General features: G+C 41.5%; 1 protein-coding gene across 1 annotated transcript in view; it reads left to right on the top strand.

Annotated features, from left to right (window-relative positions):
- Positions 1–22,744, top strand: part of itga7 (integrin, alpha 7) — a 64,105-nt gene that overhangs the window by 8,918 nt on the left and 32,443 nt on the right. The window contains exons 9-19 of the mRNA XM_079483364.1: positions 2,864–2,991; positions 3,082–3,177; positions 3,273–3,334; positions 3,432–3,601; positions 3,685–3,840; positions 7,722–7,837; positions 7,914–8,097; positions 8,178–8,252; positions 8,341–8,420; positions 8,897–8,974; positions 9,056–9,158. Coding sequence (XP_079339490.1) covers positions 2,864–2,991; positions 3,082–3,177; positions 3,273–3,334; positions 3,432–3,601; positions 3,685–3,840; positions 7,722–7,837; positions 7,914–8,097; positions 8,178–8,252; positions 8,341–8,420; positions 8,897–8,974; positions 9,056–9,158 — 1,248 coding nt within the window. The remainder of the gene's footprint in view (positions 1–2,863; positions 2,992–3,081; positions 3,178–3,272; positions 3,335–3,431; positions 3,602–3,684; positions 3,841–7,721; positions 7,838–7,913; positions 8,098–8,177; positions 8,253–8,340; positions 8,421–8,896; positions 8,975–9,055; positions 9,159–22,744) is intronic.

The following is a 22,744-nucleotide window of genomic DNA, read 5'->3' as shown; positions in this document are numbered from 1 at the left end:
CTTGAAATCTGAAGGTCATAATTTGACTTTGAATGTCTTACAGTCCATGTCCTCCTTCATTGACTGACAAATAAAGCACAGCTGCCTTTTTCCAATGGTATCCAGACAAAGAAAATCAATAACAATTTCCTCTGAATTCCGAATCTTTCAGTAAATTTAAATTTGGGCCAAAACTCTCCCCCATATGACAATTAAGTTAATCCAAAAAATCTTCGGACACTTTTTCCACCATAACCATTTAAATCCCTCTTTTCCCCATTTTACTTTACCTGGGAGTACTGGAGAAGGTCTCTCTTGCCAATGACGAATAATAAAACCCTCACCTTTGCTCCAATTGACCCTTGCAGATGAAGCGTTTTCATAAACATTTAGTCTTTCTTTCAACAGTTTAACATCATTTTCATTATTAATAAAAACTGAAATATCATGTACATATGCACAAACTTTAATAGGCCTTTTTCCCACACTTTCACAAAAAAATAGATGTAGATTTTTCTTTATTTGACAGAGCCGAGGTTCAGTTGATAGAGCATTTAGCTGTCCTGACAAAACCCTTATCAAATTCTTCGGTACGGATGCCTTTGCGTACAGCTGACTGCGCGACAAGCGGGAGTACATCTTCCCCCCTAGTGAGCCTCGCCACACAGGTACTGTGCGGAGCTAGGGTAGAGGAGCGCCTCTTCTCGCATCTGCTGTGCTTTGTGCGGAGCTAGGGTAGAGGTGTGCCTCTTCTCGCCCTGCTGCGCTTTCCTGTAGCACATTGTGCCCAGATCTGTGTCGTGCTGGGCAGCATGACCCGATCAGCAGATTCCTAAGGGGCGCGCGGGGGCTAATTCCCCCCCTGTCGCTATCCGTACCCTCCTAGGAACTTAACATGGTCCTAGTGGGACTGTGTAAGGCCCCTTTTGAGCTCCTGGAGAACCCGATCTTTCTCTAATGATGAAGATGCTTCTGTCTGCGCTCCTTCAGGAGGGTCAGCGAACCTGTGACCTCTCCTCTCTGGTCTCCACCGCTTCTGTGCAACCCTGGGTTGGGCCCTGCAGTACTACTCCCATGAGTTCTCTCAACTGGTGAGACCGTGTGGGTATTCCACATTGATCTCCCTTCAGCAGATGTGGTCTCTGTAGCGTTCCCCCCCTCAGGGGAGGTGGTAGTGCTTCCCCGTGCTCCTTACGGTGTCAGGCGGCCTACTCGCCTCTAGAGTAGCAAGGCCACCGCCTGTACGGCCGATAGTAAGAACCTCTCATCATGGTCACACAAATTTATGTCTTACTACATCACTGGATGGTAACGATTCGCGAAGACGCTCATTTGTGACTTGCCTAGGCCGGTCAGTGTCATTCCGCTGGAAATCGTGACGCGGCGCAGCACTGTGGCATTTTCGAAAGGGACACCATTATGTCAGTCTCGGTTCCCTGAGGAAGGGAACGAGACATTGTGTCCATCATGCCACGAGCGCTGTGCCGGCCCGCTGCAGCGAATGAGAGTGCCTCTCAAGTTCCTCAGCCCAAAAAGGTGAATGAATGGGCACGCCCGATTCATTGGCCTTTTCAAAGTAGAATCGGAGATGATTGGTTCTCAAGTCAAACCCCATTCTGTCAGAATCGAGGTTACATACGTAACCGAGATGTTATCATTGGAGAATGGAAAGCATCAGGGGTTTCTAGAATCAAGGATTTCTACAACTTTTGAAGATCGACCAGAGGATGGCTCCATTTAACATTTTAGCATCCCACAATTGACAAACTTGGAAGAAGCAGTTTGAAAGTGTCACATTATATTTTACTTAAGATGAAACAAGAATCAAAATGGATTGATATTTTTGGGATAGACTCTTCCCCAAAGGTTGTTGGAGGTCCTTAAAATTCCAATAGAGAAACGCACTGTAGATCTCCAATGGAAAATTGCTGTAAGTACTGTAATTTTTATATGTTGTCCAAAATATGCCGGAGGAGGAAAAATATTTCTTTACTACATTTTATATTGGGCGAATCAAAGTTAGCAATGTGGTTATCAAGAAAAAAGGAAATTAAGAGATGACAATTGTGTGGACCCTGAAGTAACATTCAAAGGCCTAATAACAGCAAGAATTGGAGCAGAATTAGCATTTTATTAATTGACAAATAATGTATTGATTATTATAGAACTTTTGGGCATTGATGATTTATTTTGTTTGTTTAGACTCTTGTTTAGACTTAAGACTCTTCAGAGATCACAGATGGAAAATTGCAGTAATCAGTTTAATTTTGGGGTCAGAAAGCATTTAATAAAAATAAAGGAAAACTGAACCTGCTCTGACTTGCTCTGCTAGAAATATTGTAATGTCTTGTGGTTAGATCTTCCAACAGCACATTGGTTCAACTTCAAAATATGTCTCTGAACACTATAGAACATGAGCGGGATGAACTGAAGATAAGAGAGCACCAACATTTGAAGGATCTTAAGAGATTCTGTAGGAAGGAATGGACTTGGATGACTCTCAATGTATTCTCAAACCTCGTCAGACATAAAAGAAAATACCTGATTTTCAGGACCACCTCAGAGCTGATTTTCATGCAAACGGAGGTTGTATAAAGTTTTGAATACAAGGGTGCCAATAATTGTGATCAGGGTGTATTAGATTATAATTTTTCATAATTTGATATTCCCCCACTTCAAATTGTTTTACTTAAATGAAATTTAGAAATATTGTAGATTTTTTAAATAAAAGATCAAAAGCTGAAACAATGCAGATGTATTTTTACATCCTTCTTTGCTCATATTTACCAAGGGTTGCAATAATAGTGGAGGGCACTGTATATGCAGTATATTATATACCAGCATTTGGATTTATAATAAGTCATGTCTTCATCATCATTTTAAGGTTCTAGATGGGCTGAATGCAGGAGTGAAGCGATTGGGCTACTCTATATCAGGAGGCTTGGATATTGATGGAAATTTCTATCCGGATCTGGCTGTCGGCTCCCTCAGTGATCAAGTTGTGCTTTACAAGTAAATTGACTGAAACACACACTTGATCATGTTACTAGGTCATATTATACAGGAATATTAACCTTCCGAAGGGATTTTTTTATCCATCAGGTCACGTCCAGTGGTCCATGTGATTCGAGAGATTTCAATCGAGCCTCAGTATATTGACCTTACGCAGCACAACTGCCCAGGGAATCATGGCGTTTGGTTAGTTAACATTTATTTATACAGTTTTTACTATTGGTGTGTGCATGAAGGTCATGACAGTATTTCTGAAATCTGTCTGTTTTGTCTTCTTATAGTGTGGAAGTGAAAGCCTGCTACACATACACTGCTTATCCAGACTCCTTTTCACCACACATCAGTAAGAGAGACCATATACAGTATATACAACAACAATATCCATCCCACACACACCACACATGTGCATATAAATGTTTCTGTATCAATTTCCACATCAGCACTCGGTGTACATTTTGAGGCAGACGTAGATCGTAGAAAACTGAGTCTGCCTCACAGAGTTCACTTCTTGGAGCGCAGTGTCTCAGAACCGGAGTATGTCCACTCTGTGGAAGTTGAGCTCCATGGACAAAAACATCCTGATTGTCAGACGGTTACTTTCGCTGTGAAGGTAAGATGGGCAGAGATAAAGGTCAATGTCTGGTTTAATACTGTGTTAGTTGTTTTGCCACATTTCTGTTGTCATTCCACCAGGAAAACATTCTAGATAAGCTGCGGCCCGTCGCTCTGGCTATCACACACACTTTACGGAGAACCAGACATCACGACCATCATCATGCTGGACATAAACGCTACAACCAACTAAGTCCTGTACTGAGCCCCAGCCCTTCAAACACGCTCTACTCTGAGGTTATGAAAAACTCATGCTTCATGTTTATACAATGACAACTGCATTCGTTCAGGAAATACAAACCTATTATCCAGTTCATACTTCCTAAAAATGACATCCCATATGAAATTAGCTCCTCTACCGGCAACAGGTGAGGCCACAGAAACATGACGAGCATGTGTGGTCGTCATGTTTCTGATAGAAAAGCACACAACATCCGGGTGGTTTAATAGTCACTATTTTTATGATCATGCAGGCTGCAGTGTTAATTTTGATTTATTTTCAGTCATAGGCTTTTGATTAAATTGTTATTTAGTTTAGTTTAGTCACTGTAACAAAGTTCCATAAAAGGGAAGGAAGGAGACGGGAACCGGCGAACATAAAATAACTTTTAATTAATAAAAATCAAACATAAATAACGCTCGTTAACACTCATGCACCGGCTCTCGTCCCACCTACCTCGCTACATACCCCATCGCCCCTCACAGGCCGGGGGTACCCCGAGACTGCGCTTGCTCCCTCGGAGTGGCGGTGTCGCGCAGCCTCAGCGTGATTATGCTCTGTACCTCAGGCCCGGGTGTCCCCTCCCCAGGTGGCCCACTGCGGACGGAGATCTCATGGAGGCCATCAACTCACTGCCAGCCGCCCTCCAGGTAGACCAACAGTTGGTTGGGCGTATGCCTGTGAAGCGCCTTCTCCCCTCTTTAGGCAAGTAAGCGCGCTGCTCCAGCCTCCCTATTTCTTCCACTAGATGAAGTATAGGTATTCCATCCATCATTAAGCACTTCGGGGGTATAAGCCGGGTGGAGCGAGTGAGTATCCCCCCATGAGGTGAACATGTGTATCTGAGCTAGTGCTCAACACGTAGTGACTCTCCTCCTTTGGTAGTCCCGTCTGACACTCTCTCACTCTTGGTCCCCCAGTCAGGAATCTGTGACCTACCCTCTGTGGACTCCACCGCTCTCTGTGTCCAAAGCTCGTCAGTGTTGTTCCACTGGTATTGTGACACGGTGCTGCAACTTTGGTGAATGAATGGGACGCCATCTTTCCATTTATACCCGTGTGTATATATACCTATTCGCCAAGTTCATTGGCCATTTCAAAGTATAATCAGAGATGGTAGGTTCTCAAGTCAAACCCCATTCCGTCAGTCTCGACACAACGGCGGGGAACACACACGTGTCAGGGATGTGGGCGGGTTCGACAGGTGGTGGCGTAGAGAACTGGCTGCTGATGGCAGTAATTTTCTTTACGAAGAACGATGCAAAATCAGAAGCTGTTAACTCCGATGAAGGTGCGGGAGCAGGCGGACAGAGGAGAGCAGAGAAGGTTTTGAAGAGCGTTCGAGAGTCCGGAGAGTTGCAGATCCTCGAGTGGTAGTAATCGGTTTTTGCAGAGGTGACATCTACAGAGAAAGAAGAGAGAAGAGATTGGTAGAGAGAGAGAGGTCTGCAGGGTCTTTTGACTTGCGCCATTTTCTCTCAGCTGACTGGAGGCTGGCGCGATGCTCACGCAGTACATCCGATAACCAGGGAGCCGACGGGGATGCACGGGCTGGTCCAGATGCAAGAGGGCATAGGTTGTCCAAGCAGGATGAAAGTGTGGAACACAGAGTGGCTGTGGCATTGTCTGTATTCAAAAGAGAGAGCTCATCAGAGGGGGGGAGTGCAGAGAAGACAGCAGAGGAAAAACAGGAGGGAGGGAGAGACCGCAGGTTGCGCCGGAAGGTGACCATCGGTAAGACATCTGCGATATCCGGAGCAGTGAGGTCGAGGGTGACGAAGAAGTGATCAGACGTATGCAGCGGGGTGACCTGAGAGTGATGAGTGGAGCAGTACCTTGTGAAGATCAGATCTAGATGGTTTCCAGACTTGTGGGTTGCTGGTGTGGAAACCTGCTCGAGGAAAAATTATGCGTTCAGGTTGACGAAGTCAGCAGACTGTGGCTTTCAAATGTGGATGTTGAAGTCACCTAGTACCACCAGAGGAGTACCATCCTCAGGGAAGGATGAAAGAAGCACATCCAGCTCCTCCAAGAAATGTCCAAGCTGACCTGGGGGACGATATATAACTACAAAATGACTTTTAACAGGGTGGGTGATAGTAACAGCATGAAACTCGAAGGAGCTGTTGTCACACATGGGTGTTAGCTGATTGAATTTCCAGTCTTTGGGGATGAGTAGACCGGTGCCTCCACCCCTTCCTGTGATGCAAGGGCTGTGGGAGAAAGTGTGTCAAATATTAAACAGACTATAAATTCCGATATGGAGTGTTAATTAAATGAAACTATGAAATTCTGGCAGCCCACCGGCCAGGCAAACAGTGCAAAACAGTATGCAAACGGTGGCGAGGAACCCAAAACTCCATCGGAGGAGAAAAAAACCTCAGCGGGAAACCAGGCCTAACCAGGGGATTCCAGTTCCCCTCTGGCAAAAACTGCAGCCTCTGCACAAGCTCGACAGTGCTTGCACAACAAGGCAAAATAAGATTATCATTAATAATCCAATAGCAGTTGAAATTTTGAAGTGAAGACCTGTCAAATCGCCGCATAGTTCTTTATCCAGCTCTATCATCTCAGCTTTTGTCAGGTCTGGGCATAAACTGCGTCCTGCCCGCTCTGGTAACCTTGGAACAATGAGACAAGACTGGCTGAGAGTAGAGTACTGTTCTGCACTGTTTGATCCAACAAATGCATCAGTTGTTATTGGAAGTGTCGCTGGTTCCGGTTGATCTAACTAGTGCAGCCTAAACCTTCGGAGTATTTATATTATGATAGTGTAGTGTATGCAAGATTAAAAAGATGCGTCTTTAGTCTACATTTAAACTGACAGAGTGTGTCTGCCTCCACATATTTTATCTTAATAAATGAATATTTTCTAGTTTCACGTCCAAACAATGTTCCGTACAGCATTAAACTGTTCTGCCTATAATAGCACATAGTTATCTCAGCAATTATGAAAGTACAGAACACAATTTTTTTTACAAAATAGTTCAAACTTATACTTAAAATTATTATCGGGGCACAGCAGATTTAGACTGGGGCAAGTGCCCCCAGTATAAGGGGTCTAGCGACGCCCCTAACGTTTTAGATGGATTTAAATGCTTAAATCAGATGTATCCATCAATAATGACTAAAAACATATTTACTGTCATGTCTGTCAGTACATGTGCATGTGAAGAAAGAAAAACTACTGTCAGTCAGTCAGTTGACCGTTAATGTTTAAATGATGCAAGCATGTGGCTCATTTGTAAAGAATACAGAGGGGAAAGCGCGTGCTACACATGTCCAACTCGTGCACTAAAGGACTAAGAACACAGATTCATAATTGTTGTATTATAATGAAGCTTAAGTTTTATATTTCCAGCCGAATGTTTAACATTGATTTAGATACTATAACAAACTTTGTGATTATGATTTCCCTAATGCACAATCCTTGTTAATAAATAAAGGCTCAAGGTTATCTGGAGCACAATACACCATGTCAATACATTAATTGACATGTTATTTCAGAACATGCCCACAATGTTTTTGGGACCTTTGCCAAATTTCTGTAAAATGGAACTTAATCACAACGTTGTCATAAACTAACATCACACAGACCGAATGAAGACTAACTAACATTGCTGACAGAACATCCTGTGTTTGCTGGAATCCCATTCAAAAAATGTTCGGCCGAGCGATGAGGACCCCGATTCAACCTAGAGATGAGGGGAAAAACATGGTTAGTGGATGAAAGGGGAGGGAAGGGAGCGTTGAGATAACGAGATTAACCGCGTTCAAGGGTAGTGATGTTATAAGTAGGCTAGAGCGAGATGGGATGGTACAACGTGGCAGTAAATGATGAACATCCATTTAAAGCTGGGAGGGAAATGTAAAATGTTGCTGTTTGTCTGTCTGTTAGGTGAATTTTGTTCGGGAAGGTTGTGGTGAGGATAAAATCTGCCAGAGTAACCTTCAGCTGACCTATCAGTTTGGTACCAGAGCTCCCATTTCAAACACCTTCACTCCTCTCCCACGGTACCTGCTCACACATGCATATTGAGTGCATTCTCAAGAATTTTTCTCGTTCTTAACATGAGTTTACTGTCTTCAGAGACAAGTGGGATACGCCAGTGTTCTCGCTGTCAGATCAGAGGTCAATAATGCTGGAGGTGACCGTGACGAATGTGCCCTCGAACCCTGAGAATCCACAGGAGGATGGAGATGACGCTCACGCCGCTCAGCTGCTGGTGTCTCTACCGGACACTCTCTCCTACTCTGGAATCATGGGACAGCAGGTAGACGCTCAACATTCACATGCGTGTGTCACGTCCGTCACGTGCTACATTCATCTGTGCTGTGTGTTATTGGTCGGCAGGTTTTGTGTGAAGCCAATCAGAATGGCTCTCAAGCTCTTTGTGATCTGGGCAATCCTGTGAAAAGAGACGCAGCGGTACAGCACCACTCACTAATGTGCAACACCTCACTTCTCTTATACGTACCACACACTGAGATTAAACTATCTTCTCCTTTAACTCCAGGTGAAATTATATCTTCTTCTGAGCACATCTGCCATCACCATTGAAACAACATCGCTGTCTGTTCGGCTTGTGATGTCCACGTGAGTTTTTCTAACCATCTCTAGGTTATATATCATTCTAGAAAAGTAAAGCTGTTTTAGGAAAGTATGTAATGCAGAGTCGGGAACAGACTTGGGTTGGGTACCAAAACCCGGTACCTATACAATTTATCAGATATGTAACTGGACCAAATCAAAAGGCAGATTTCGGTGCTTCATTTCGGTGCCACTTAAATGCTGACTGAGCCGTCGATTGAGACATTTGCCCTCAGTCACGTGAACGGAAGTCGGAAAGCTCTGATAATACAAATCCAACACATCTTGTATGATGGTTAAACAGATCCCGTACGGATCAGAACGTGCATGATCCATGGATTGATCAAAGTGAAAGACAGTTGCGCACATTTAAAATCAATAAAGCAATAAACACTATAGCATCTTTCAATGTTAGTGTCCGTGCTCATTTCAGATTCACTTAACTTTAATTGTGAATTTGTTGTGTATTTTATGTGCCGCAGGATCAGCGAGCAGCCGTCTTTGACTCCGGTCATGGCATTTGCACGTATGGTGATCGAGCTTCCTCTGGTGCTCAGCGGGTCGGTTCAGCACATCATTCATGTGTTTGTGTGGAGTAAAACACTGTGAAGTGTCTAACTGAATGTGTGAATGTATTGTAGGCTCGCTCGTCCTCATCAGCTCTTTTACAGCGGTGCAGTCGTGGGAGAGAGTGCTATGACGTCTGTGCATGATGTCGGCAGTGACGTCCAATATGAATTCCTCGTGAGTACATTATCATGTGCATGGTTTGTATTTAAGAGGTAACAAACTATATGATACACAGAGAAACTACCATTATTTTGCAATCTGGAAGCTTTCTGACTCCTCCATAGACTGCAACGTAATCAAACTTCAAAGCCCTGAACGACTGAAAATCGTTGAAATAGTCCATGTCACTACAGTGGTTTATATAAAGAGCGCGTTTTGCAAACAAACTAAATACTGACTGTATTCAACAATTTCCTGACTTCTGTGTTGGTGGCTAAAGCCAAAAATGTTTTTTCAAAAGCCCAGAATCTATCTCTGGTTTCTGAAATGAATTCATTCAGTACACTGGGTGGCAGCATTCAGCTTTAAACTCGGTCCTCCACTCCAGTAAATTGAACCAAAGACGTTCAGATTAAAACAAAGATAAATTACATGTGTGCAAATTAAACTGCTGAATCTTTTGACATTTAACATTCTTTTCAAATCGGTCATACAGTGTTATCATTATTTCTGTGAAAGTTATGTGATGTGAAAACTGTTAGCTGATGCAGAGATTACCGGTTAATGGCTAATGTTAACACGAGGCGAATAGGCTATGTGTGCCGGCCAACTATTGGGATATAAAGAAATAATATAAGTAATAGTTTTTTACCGACTTTTTACCAGCTTTTCTCATGATTTCTGTGCCCTATAGTAGCTTGGTGCAGCTGCAGCAGTGGTACCAGTGGCTAGAGCTCGTCAATGTCAAAAAGTTGACCAATCAAATGAGAAAGACAGAGTTTACACAAAAACCAATGAAATTACAGAGGCCAAGCAGAATATCAACCAATCACACTGAAGAATACCCGAACTTCAGCCAATCGGCAGGCGGGCGCGTAAAAGAAAGCATGCGTGAATTCCAGTGCGGAGATGACTGTAGTGAGACGAAAAAAGGCAGACACAACTAAGTTTTTTTTTACCCCTTGAATGTGGGTAGGTTTAAAACTGCATCACTTTGATTAAACAGCTGAGATAATTAGCATTGTTTGGTCAAAGACTCCGCCCAGATTAGACTCGGAACAATCATCCAAAACAGATCAAATATATACGTTCTAGGTTAAGAGAGTCTGTACGTTTTCCAAAGGTGTGTAACAGCGCCACCTGCTGTCTAACAGTACAAACACTGATTGCCATAATTACTCGTCTTAGGCAGGGAACGGTAGAATTGTAAATGACGAGATAACTCTTCAATGGCGGGAAAAGAGAAAATGTCAGCATACACATTGCTTTTGTTATGGTTTCAAAATGATAATACAAAGAACAATTATATAAAAAATATAGAGGCCATAAATGGGGAAAAATATGCTCCTTGGGGGACAATGACCATTTATTTGGGCTAAGCCTACTCTGTCTACAACGTCTGGCTCCGCCCCGGCGAGGAGTTATTAAAAAGGGGGTGTGGTAAAGCATGGATATTGTGTAAGGTCAGCTGACTGTAGGAGGGAGCTGTGTAAAAATATAAACGAATGATGCATTGTACTGCAGTAAGCATGGAGGCGATAAATGCTGTTATGACAAACAGCGACAAACATTGACATTATCTGACTTGATCTTTGACATGAACATTAGCCAAGAGTCTCTGACAACTGCACCTTGGAGCTGGAAAAATAGGGCTGTCAAACGTGATAACTTTCTCTCTAGTCCAAGACAATAAGTTACATTTGCAAGGAAAGAAAAACATAATTTTTGTTAGTGTGGATGACAATCTTTGTTAAATATACAGATCTTATATTAATACACCAGACAGCACGTTTGCTGCAAAACACTTTAGGGGATGTTAACATTTTGCATAGTCTTCACGCTTACATTCATAATTTTAAATGTAGATGTGCAGAAAGCTTGAATAACGCGGCCACAGCAAGATAAACAAATTTCATATTTTCACCATGCCGCAAGCGCACCACAAGTCATGGAATAAACAGCCTTACCTTTTCCCCAACAACATAAAAAATACAGATGATGACAACACAAATAAAAAGAGCATCATCCTTCACTGGAACCTTCTTGTATTTATTGCTCATGGTTTCTTAACAATGGTAGATTCTATAAGAGCACTAACTGCCAACTGCTTTGGAAAAAAAGAAGTTTTGCAACCTGTGTTTTCCAGGCTTCACTTTCCATATGAACGACCACTTTCTCGTCTCCCTCAAACAGAAAATACATAATTCTTGTTCTGTATTACCAACTACATAGGGAATAAAATGTGTAACATATTTTGAAGCACGTAGATTAAAATAGATTAATTTGTTAATGTCAAATTTAATATTATAAGCCGTCGGACGTACTGTGTTCATAGGGCGGGGCAAAAAATTGGCTGAAAAATCCTATAGAGTGACAAACTTTTACTTAGTATCAGCATTGGTACAGTTGGGACAAATTTATTTTGATCCCCTGCTGATTTTGTAAGTTTGCCGGCTTGAAGGGTCTGACCCTAACCCCAACCCAACCGACAAGCAAAAATTCTGGCTCGCACATATGTTTTGTGCCTGTATAAAGCACAGATTAGTCCTGTCACTTTAAGAAAGTACACCTCGTGTCATATAAGTACTCACAATGTATATAAAATATGCCTGCCAAAAGAAAAGCATTAGCCCAGTGGTTAGCATTCCAGACACATTTACCTGAGCTATTGGCTCACAGGGACCCGGGTTCGAATCCCAATTCCACACCCTGTCACTTACCCTCATGTTCCTGTCTGCCTCCACTGTCCTAAAGTTAAAAAGAAAGAACGTCAGGGACAAGATTGTAAACCTACATGACAAAGACCCAAAACATATCACCAGGACATCAAAGGGGTGGCTCAAGGAGAAGAACATTAAGTGTCCTAGCCTGTCTCTAGACCCTAGTCCTATAGAAATCTGTGAAGGAAGGTAAAACTTCAAGTTGCCTGGACGACAACGTCTTCTGCCACATGTGCAAATCTGGTGACGAACTAAAATAAACGCCTTACCTCTGTGCTTTACAACAACGGAGTAGTATAATCATATACTGTGTGTGTTGCCCCCTCGGACAATAATAACGACAGCGTTTTGTTTTCTGTAGTTTTATTTGCCCCGGTTGTTTTCTCTTTTGTTTTCTGTAACCGATTCTGGGGCGCAAAGTTTTAACATCAACATTCACATGCGTTGACCCCGCTTCTCCTTTTGCTTCTGTTACTCACTAGTCTCTTCTTCTCACAGCGCCCCCAACAGTACACATCCTTTCTGAGACTTTCTATATTTATCCTTAACATTATATAACTGCAAATTATCTATGATAAACAAAGACATGAAACAAATTATCGAATTACTTGAGGTCATTACATGTGTCAATATTGATTGATTTATGATCCTGTCATCCTGTCAGTCAGATGGTTCTTTTATGGCATGTCAATCTAAATTACATTTATGTTTGTAGGAGGCTATCCCCTCACACTCGAACCAAACAACGTTTGCTTTCAACCTGGCTGATTTTCAACTAGGCTACATGCTGTGAAAGCCGTTTGTGTTTGTATATTAGAAAGAATGCTTTGGTTCTTTTGTGTTATGACTTTTTCTCTAAGATCCCACTGCGCAAAGACACGTCTAAACGACGTCTTTTGTACGTCATTTTTGCACATCCAATTTGGGGTGCGGACTGTGACTCTAGTATTGACGTACACAGGACCTCTATATATGGTCTAGATATAGTCCAAATGTGGTTGTTGTGGGGGTTTTTTCAACATAAAATTCAAACTTATTTTAGAGGCATAAACGAAGCTACAGGAAGTTAACTGGTACAAGAAACAGGTCATCCACCTTCTTGAAACATATGACTAGTCATACACAAAGGTTTACAAAAAAAACAATTCAATCACCACTCATTTATTTCAATCTTTATTTAACTGGGACTGTTAACTTAGGTCTGTACCACAATAATAATATAAAACAAAACAAAAACAAGTGCTAAACTGAAAGTGTTTTGACACAAAAAAAGCCAACCATAAGCAACACACACAGAAAATACAATTTATAAAATATGTGTAAACAGGAATAATTATTTATTGTGGTGAATGTCACAGTTTTGAGTGACTGCTGTTTGTCCTCCACTTCTCTGCGTTTGTCACGGACTGTCACAGAAGGCGTGGTGGAAGAACCCAATTGCAGGCAGCGTTGGTGAAGGGGTTAACAAGACTTTTAATAAAACAAAACAAACACCCACAATGGGGGAAAACCCTACTCAAACTAAATACAAAAACTGTACCAAACACTTCCCACATGGGGGGCAAAATTAAACTACTAGGAATCTTAAACACGAGTATACATACAACACAACGGGACCTCTGAACATGACCAAGGGAACAAGAACAAGCCAGGAAACATGTACAACGAACGTGCACAAGACAATAGACATGAGGGCATCTTATAGGAAAACTAACAAAGGAGATAACAATGGGCAGGTGTGGGTACTGAAACACTCAGGGAAGGTTAACGAGACAGAAGGGTGGGAAACACTGACAAGACACGAGAAAGCACATGGCAAGTCAGAATCAAAACAAAGCCATGTCTTTCTCACACAAAACTTAAGGCTATGCCATGACTCCGCTGTAAGACCAAGAATAAACATGACATGATAGCGGAATCATGACATGCATGCTTCAGATGCTCTGAAGTGTTCACCCTTATGAAGTCCTCTGTGGCTGTCACATCAAATTTCATGACTCCATCTGCAAGTAGAGAAAGACAAATGATTAGAGATGTGGATGGCAATCTTGTCATACACCAAGTCAGCATTGTATTTTAAATCTCATCAGGGGAGAAAATGTTTTGTCCAAATAAGTCATTAACAGATTGGCAGGAGCTATTTATCTTTCCTTGGTCAACATGAAAAAGAGGCTTACGTGTAATTGCTCTATAAATATTTGTCTTCTCCAAAGACTTCTTTCCCTTTTTGCCCTTTCCCTTCATATTGAATTGAGCCATCATGGAGTTTGTGAAGAGCCTAAAGAAAATTAAATTAGATTTATAAATAAACTTGAATGATATATATATATATATATATATATAAAGGAAAGAGATAATGCTAATTGTAGCCACAGCAGGTTTAGATAGTTTAAGACAACAAAGCTTAAACATCTAACACTATAGTATATAAGTGCACATAAAACTAAATAAGATGACCGTACTTACATTCAACTGAGTGGAAAAAGAGGACTTAATGTTGATTGACGGTTAAGTTAAACTGACGAGAGTCGAGAAACCATCTGCTTCAGCAGTGCGCTCTGAATATTTGACGCAGCATGTTTGGCGTATTGCCTAGGCCAACCAGATTGGCGTTTAATGGTTGTGTTATGTAGACGTCCTGCCTCACCCAATCAGAGTAGCGTAAAGTTCGTGTTCCACACGGCCTGCAACCCCGCGAATTTCACGCATATCAAACGTAACTGATGCAATAGCTGCATGTTAGCGTGCGGCTAATGGTTTTAGATCTACAGTGTTGTATTTACCATGATAACATCTACCACATTGAACACATTCGGACACGAACACAAAACAGAGACACTTAAAATGAACCAGTAATTTAGAGGAAATTAGTAAAATGTTTACTCAATAAATAATTAAACAAGAAAAAAATCATGACAAATAATTATTCATTAACCATGTTGACAAATATAAAATAATATATTAATAATTAATGTATACATAATTTCAATTTTCTGCACATGTCTTAAACGTCGAAAATAAGGTTCCTAGTTCGACGTGCAAATTTTGAACTGCATATTGACATCCAAGTGGGGTCATGGTTAGACTTCCAAATAGCGGACCTAGTTTGCACGTCGTGTAGATTTCCAGAATCGGTCTTGGACCGACGGACGCAATATAGACATAATCTATATTGATTAATTTTTTTTTTAAGAGTGATTTGGCCACCTCTCTCCCAGGCAAATCATGTCATCCAGGCAATCAAATTAGCTTTTGTTTTTATGGCCTGTCAGTCTTGTTGACATTTATGTTTTACAACTTTTGTTATTGTATACCTGTCGCTGTCTATCTATCGTCCACTACACCCTGCAAGAAAAGGTGTTTTCAGCCTGCTGCCATAACAACCTGCTGTTCTCACATTACAGTGTGAAAGTTGGTTGTGTTTTTAAATGAAAGAGAGAAATCAAGTTAATGTTATGTGATGTTTCTTCTGAGAGTAAATTGGTTCCAGGTTAAATACTTTAATCTGATAAATGATTAAAGTGTTTTGGTCAGCGTTTTTATTATTGTGCCATAAAGTACTTTTTCATTAAAGGACATATGGCCTGACATATTCTTCCTGGTCAAGGAGAAATGGGAGATTGTTTTTGTTAGCATCTCTGAGGGATGGGTTCTAACAATGGTATAGGCTTAAGACAATGAACCAAAAAAGGTTTGTGTTTTCATCCTGAAATGTCTGTGTGTCTACCATCTGTTGTGAAGGAAAATCTTTCATGTTTGTCTTTATGAAATCTTTTTGGAATTAAAAATCAAACATGCCCCACATCTGTTTTGGGTCAAATTTATAAAACAAGGAACAAGAAAAAAAACCTAGTAAATATCTTCAAACTTGTTTAGTTCTTGACGGACTTTTCACTTCAGTCCTGCATGTTCAAAATTTGAAGAAAGTAAAATTTATTATCAGATGTAAAAGCTTCTTTCCAGCTGGGGTTGCTTCTCACATACATGAGTAAGAAAAACAACCCCCAGCCTCGTGTGTAACAGACATTTAAAACATATGTGACGTCGTTTCTCTCTTCAGGCTCCTCCCCTGCCCTGGGGCGGGCGTTCATTCCTCTGAAACCAATCACCTCGGGACACGTTAATCTGACTCCATTTCCCAGCAAACTGTTGGTTTTCTGCAAAACATGATTTGAAAACAGCCTGTCTTGCAAACAGAATGTGATTAATGACTGGAACATTCTGTCGCACACACACACACACTCGTTATCTTAAACTCGGCTCCTGCATTCCTCAAAGCTCTTGTTTCACACTCCTGCAAACTAGTTTTCAAGTTTAAAACACCCGCACAGCATAAACATACTCATATCATTATATTTGACAGTAAAACAACAGTAAATATAAACGTATAATGCATAGAACATCGTAAACCCATCAATCCCTCTCTTGACCTCGAAAGAGGTCACAATTCTTGGTCCTCCATGTCGTTATTATATCTAGATAACAATGGCATATAAAATGGTTGAGGGCTTTCCGGTTTCTCTATGGCCGCAATTACTAGGCGATTACACAGCGATATAAGGCAAGGAATGCAACAACAACCACACGTAATCAAAATAGCTACAAATACCCCTATGGACATCACAACAGACATTACTATTGCTTTCCATTTTCCCAATGTTTTGTCTAGCCAATCTCCAATAGGATTATTTACTCCTGAATGTTCCTTCATTTCAATAGACAAAGTTTTCAATCCTTCCAATGCCCTAGTCACTGATCCGTCTGGGGCCGTATTATTAGGGATGTAAGTACAACAAAGATCACCAAACATAACACATACTCCTCCCTTCTCTGCCAACAACATGTCCAAAGCCATACGGTTCTGGATGGCCATCAGTGAAGTTGGTGCTAGTTGCTCCGCTAAACCATCTACGGCATCCCTTGTCATATTTGCTAATCTCATCACATTATAATGCACATAAATAATCCTATCTACATTCTTGTTTGGGGTGACTGGAAAAAGAGCAGCTATTTTTGGTATATTCTCAAAACCTGCTGCCACTTGGTTTGCTAGTTTATATTCATCTGGTACACCTCTTGGGATTCCTATCGCGTCGATATACGTGGGACTATTCAATGACAAATCTACACTTGAACCTATTGCTCTCTTTTTAATGATGTGTCTCCTACGTCTTCTAGTCAATGTTGCTGAATTCATGGTTTCCGTTCTGACTGCTCTGTCACCTACCAGAGTTATTGGGGCTCCCAGTCTTACCAAAGCACACACTCCCTTTGCCTTCTCAGGTATCCTAGTAAACAATCTTCGATCTCCACAATAATAATACAAACCTGCCCTAGCCCACGTACCTATTCTAGTCCCATTATCTACTATTATCTGATCACACCACTCCTTGTTTATCTCCCCCAGGTTGCTGGTTGGTGATTGACGTTTAATATCATAGCAAGTATAATTTGCTTTCTTTGGTGTAAATGGACCTGCCTGTGAAAAGTTGGTTATTGGTGGGAATATTGCTGCTAGTGTGGTACAATTTTTGGACTGGCCATCCGTGTCAGTGCCAACATACACTCATAACCCCACGTATCGTTTTGGTACAACGGGGCTGGTTCAATTTATAAATGGGGTCTTGCATTAGCACATCCTACACAATCATCTAACCTCTGTTCTCTGGCTGTGGTAATTATCCATTCCAGCCACAAATAATTTTCCCCATATCCTGTGGCTCTTTCTATCATATCTTCAGGTTTTAACATGGTGTTATCTATTTCTACTACTCCATTCTTTTGTTCTACCGATAATGGCTCAGCTACTGTCCCATTTCTTTCCTCCTCAGGTGAACTGTCCACAACAAATTGTATTACTGCTTTTCTATCTGTTCCTTGCACATGCACCCCCATTATAAGGAAAAATTCCCCTGTATAGTTGGCTGATCCTGTTCTGGTGGATATTGAAAGGGTGAGTGGATTTGGGCTTGCACTGTAATCTCTTTTTATTTTGAAATCAAATTTTGCCGAGGTACGGGTCCTAAGGCTGGGTTCTTTCAGGGTTCCAACCACCGGTATATGCTATTACCTTATTCCATGCCGGACACCATTCACCCCTATGGGTTTGCCTAGACTGGTACACATTACAAACACTGTCCATATTCCAGTCCATACATACATATACGTCGTACCCCCTCCATGAGCAATTTTTTCCCCCACAATTTATGACAGCGCATAGGTCGAAAGTAAATGATGTGGTCTTACCCCAAACATAATTAATTACGAGTTGTTCACATGGTAACCTCGTATCAGCTATGGCTCTTTTGTGTCTCGGTTTCGATATGGTGTTGTTGCTTTCCTGACCCTCAGTTAAGCTAAAAATTATTCCTATTATAACTCCTGAAATTATTAATAGGATCCCCAACAGCTTACATCTCGTTACCCTCTCTAGTACTTTAAAGGAACAATAAACACACTCTCGAAAATTTAAACGGTTAAACACACAGTATACTTAATGAGGATATGCGATTGAGGAAAAATAGATGGTTAAAATCACACAAAATGTACTTTATTGTAAGGAATAAATGGTTATACGTTAATGAATATGACAATATGAAAATCACAATAGCAATAATGAATATAAAAATATGAAAAATGTGAATATAAAAAATATAAAGAATGTGAATATAAAAATATGAAAAATAGTAAATATGAAAAATAATAAATATGAAAAATGTGAATATTTAGAATATGAAAAATCACTATAAGAACAATATATATTGATTATAAAGAATAAATGAAATACGTATTTCCACATCTGTGAATATTTCACTCAAAATCCGTTGCACTTTCTCAAAATCCAATTTGTCCAGACCACACCCCAGCCGGGGTGTTGAAATACCCTTTACTTTATTTTCCACACACCAATCTCTAATGAATCTTATGCTTTTGGTGAAATTGTCATAGGTTGGCCTCTCGTTATAACATTCTTTAGTTATTAAGTGGAAAATGATTCTACCGTCCTTCTCTTTGGTCACAGCACATTCACCTGGTTGCCTGTTCTGTGCAATTACCTTTTCAGTACCATATCTTTGTTTGAACTGTTTTGCTATACCTGCACCGTATGCCCAGTCGGCACTTACACAGTGGGCCAATGTTTCTGTTTATGGACTTGTGAACACGTCACCTGTCTTATGGACGATTTGCAATTGTAACTGGTGGTGTAGTGATTTCACCTGTGGCTTCTTCAGCCTCTGGTTCTCCACCCTCACTTTCCCTCTCTTGGACCTGACTCCTCAGGTCCACCCGTGTCTCTGCAAGATCTCTCGAGGGGGGGGTCTCAGGCTAGACATGAGGTTAAATGAAACCAAGTGTCACCCTTGCCCTGCAATTGAACACAGTGTGATGTCCTCGCTGTCAACCTATAGGGTTTCGACCACCTTGGCTCATTCCACTTTCTCCTGAACGTCCTCAGCCTCACCCACTGTACCGTCATTGGAGGGGGGTCTGCTGCTGGAGATGGATTGACCTGGCATGAAAAAGTCTTAATGAGAGCAGTCAGTTTATCAAAATAGACGGTGTGAGATAATGGTGTCACAATGGCATCCGACAGTGCATTCCGTGGCCCTGGAAACTGGCGACCTGTAAGCAATTCAAAAGGGGTAAATCCTGTGATTCGGTTAACAGATGATCTTACTGACATTAAGGCCAATGGCAAGGCTGACAACCAATTTAGTTTTGTCTGTGCACAGATTTTAGCCAATTTGAGTTTTAGTATGAGATTCATTCGTTCGACCTTACCTTGGCTGGCAGGATGCCAGACAGCACCAAATGCATGTTTTAGGCCTAGGGCCTTTTCAACGATTCGCAAATGTTCATTTTTAAAGTGACTGCCATTATCTGATCGTAAACGGCGAGGGAAACCGTAATGAGGTATATAATGATTTATTAAACATTTTATCACTGCCGTACTGTCTTCTCTGCTGACAGGATAAGCTTCAGGCTATCCCGTGAAATAGTCTACGATTACCAGAACATAACGTTTACCCTGTACCCTCATGATCATGTCGGTGAAATCGATCACGATTTCATCCCCTGGACCACCGGTCAAAGGAAACGAACCTCTTGTTGGTTTAATCGTGGGTTTAACGTTATATCCCTGACAAACTTCACACGTGCTCACATGTGCTGAGACCATAGCTTTTAAAAAAGGATGCCACCAATATTCAAGCGCTCTCATCATCTGTTTGTCCCCTACATGGCTCACTCCATGAACCTCTACCATGATGGAATAACACAGAATCGCTGGGAGCGCCGGACGTCCGTCCAGAGCTTGCCACAGTCCGTCAGAGGCACGAACAGCTCCATGTTGTGCCCACACAGAGACTTCTTCAGGGGTACAGCGCTGATGCTCTTTACAAAGGTATTCCCTTGTGAATCTCGGCAATAGATCGTTAGATGTTCTTTCTGATGTGCACATCATCTGCGAGGACACATAACCAGCAGAAGCTTTTGCCGCCAGGTCTGCTGCGTCATTGCCTCGGCTCAAAGGGCTATCCACCTTAGAGTGACCAGTCCATTTAATCACTGCCACCTCTGAGGAGATCATCAGAGCCTCTAAAAGGTCTCTGGCTTCACATACATGTGTTATTGGTCGACCTGATGAAGTGATAAAGCCACAACATTTCCACAACGGCATTTCTACATGTACAGCTGTAACAACATAAGCAGAGTCAGTACATATGTTTACACGGTGTCCACCAGCGTGTCGCAAGGCTTTGATCACTGCTACCATTTCTGCCCTCTGTGCTGACTGCTTCAAATCTAACCTTGCTGCATCCCTCGTAATCATCTCATGTCCTACCTGCTCTACCACTGCATAAGCCGCTTTCAAACTTCAGTCTTCAGCCCTGAAACAGCACCAGTCTTGGTTTGAAATCCATGAACGGTATTTATTATACAGTTCCATTGCTGTGTCCCACTGTGTGTCATCATCTAATTTTACCCAGTAAAGATCAGCTGCCTCCTCCTCACCACACGAGGTCAGCATCCACTGGCTGTCTGTCGTATTACCTGATAGGGTACAGTTAATGGTTGTACCATCTCGAAATGTACCCCAAAGCCAGAGTGGTACCATGACTCAAGGCCGTTAATTTACTCAACCACTTAGAGCCTCCTGATGTAATTGGAGGAAGTTTACTAGAAATAGCGGTCATGTCACTGTGTGACCAGGGCTGGTACTGCACCCCAGTGCTCATTACTAACAATGGGGCTCGTACACGTGGATATAACTGATCAGTATGGTGACTCACGGCCTGCTCTCTCTGCTATTGCTCGTTAGGGGGGTGATGATCAATTGTAACGTTCAAATCCTGCTCTCTTTCCCTTCCCCTAGTACGTTTCGCTATTGGCTCCTCATCCATTACCATCGTTCCCTTAATACATACTGTGTGCATTGTGCTATGGGCCTGACCTGTTGTGTGTTCAGGGCTAGATGCTCTTAAACTGCCCTCTTCATCTTCGCTTCTTACTACTACCACCATTTCCCTCTGAAAGCTCCATGTATTTTACCTCTTGTCTAAGCTCTTCTAATTCTTTTACATCGCATTCTAGGGTTCCTTCTTTTATTTCCACCATAACCTGTTGTTTGCTGTGAGTCGTTTTTGGTGAAGTGTATGGTGGGGGCTAAGTGAGGGTTGGATACAATGGGCGGTACTGTTCAGGGGGCGGTGCTGATGAATTAGGCTCACTGTTTCCGTCCTTCACTTCCTGTCTAACCTCAGCCCCTGTCGCCTTCACTTCCTTTCTATCATGTCTAATGGGTGATAAAGCTGTTGCCACGAGGGCAATGCGAGTCCATTTTCTTAACTGTTTTTCCAACTCACACTCTTTATTCTTATGTCTGCTTGTATTATACCATTTAATTGTTTTTTCATCACTTTTATGTCTGACTAACCTACAATGAGCCTTTTTCTCCATATTTCTTACTTTCGGGGCCAGGGGCACTTTAAGTTTTTCGGCCTCCTTAGCCCATGCGTAATCATCACACAACGCTACCCAACATTCCTCAGATTCTTTCTGTCTTTGTTTCCTCTCTTTTGGCTCAGCCTGCGCTATCATCTTCTGAGCGATATTCTGCCACTGCGCTAATACGGATGGACACTCATATTCATCACACTCCTTTTGAAACTCTGCCATTCTATTATATTTATTTACTTTTATTTACATTTTCAATAGAATTTCCCTACTAGATCCTTTACGATTGTCTCCCTACCCCAACTTAAATTATACTCATACACACACCCTATTCAATTAAATAGCATCACATTCACACCAAAACAACACATTTATGGGTTTTTCTCTTTCACCCAAAGGACTTTAACCTCTATTAAATTTATGGGTTTTTCTCTTTCACCCAAAGGACTTTAACCTCTATTAAACTTATGTTTTTTTCTCTTAAAATCACTGGGACTTTAACCCATAAAACAGAACTTTAATCTGTATAAAATTTATGGTTTTCTCTTAAAACCAAAGGACTTTAACCTCTATTAAATTTATGGTTTCTTCTCTTAAAACCACGCGACTTTAACCCTTAAAGAATCTTTTAAATCAGATTTTCCTTACTTTACTATTTCAATTTTACTCTTTTATTCATCGAGATGTTCATCAAATTCAACACAGAAATTAAGTATATCCAATAGCAGAATTCGGATTAACAGGTTTCTGCTTAACTTTCTTATTTTTTAGCCGGCTTTTGTGTTGAACCTGAATCCGTCTCGAGATCTTTCCCCTCCCCCGCAGGGTCCGCCGGAATGTAGCGCCAAAACTTCTCTTTGTCCTCAAATCACGTCGGGGTCACCATTTGACGGACTTTTCATTTCAGTCCTGCATGTTCAAAAT

This window comes from Barbatula barbatula (genome assembly GCF_947034865.1).
Source record: "Barbatula barbatula genome assembly, chromosome: 20".
In the NCBI taxonomy this organism is placed as follows: Eukaryota; Metazoa; Chordata; class Actinopteri; order Cypriniformes; family Nemacheilidae; genus Barbatula; species Barbatula barbatula.
This window is presented reverse-complemented; position numbering and strand designations above follow the sequence as displayed.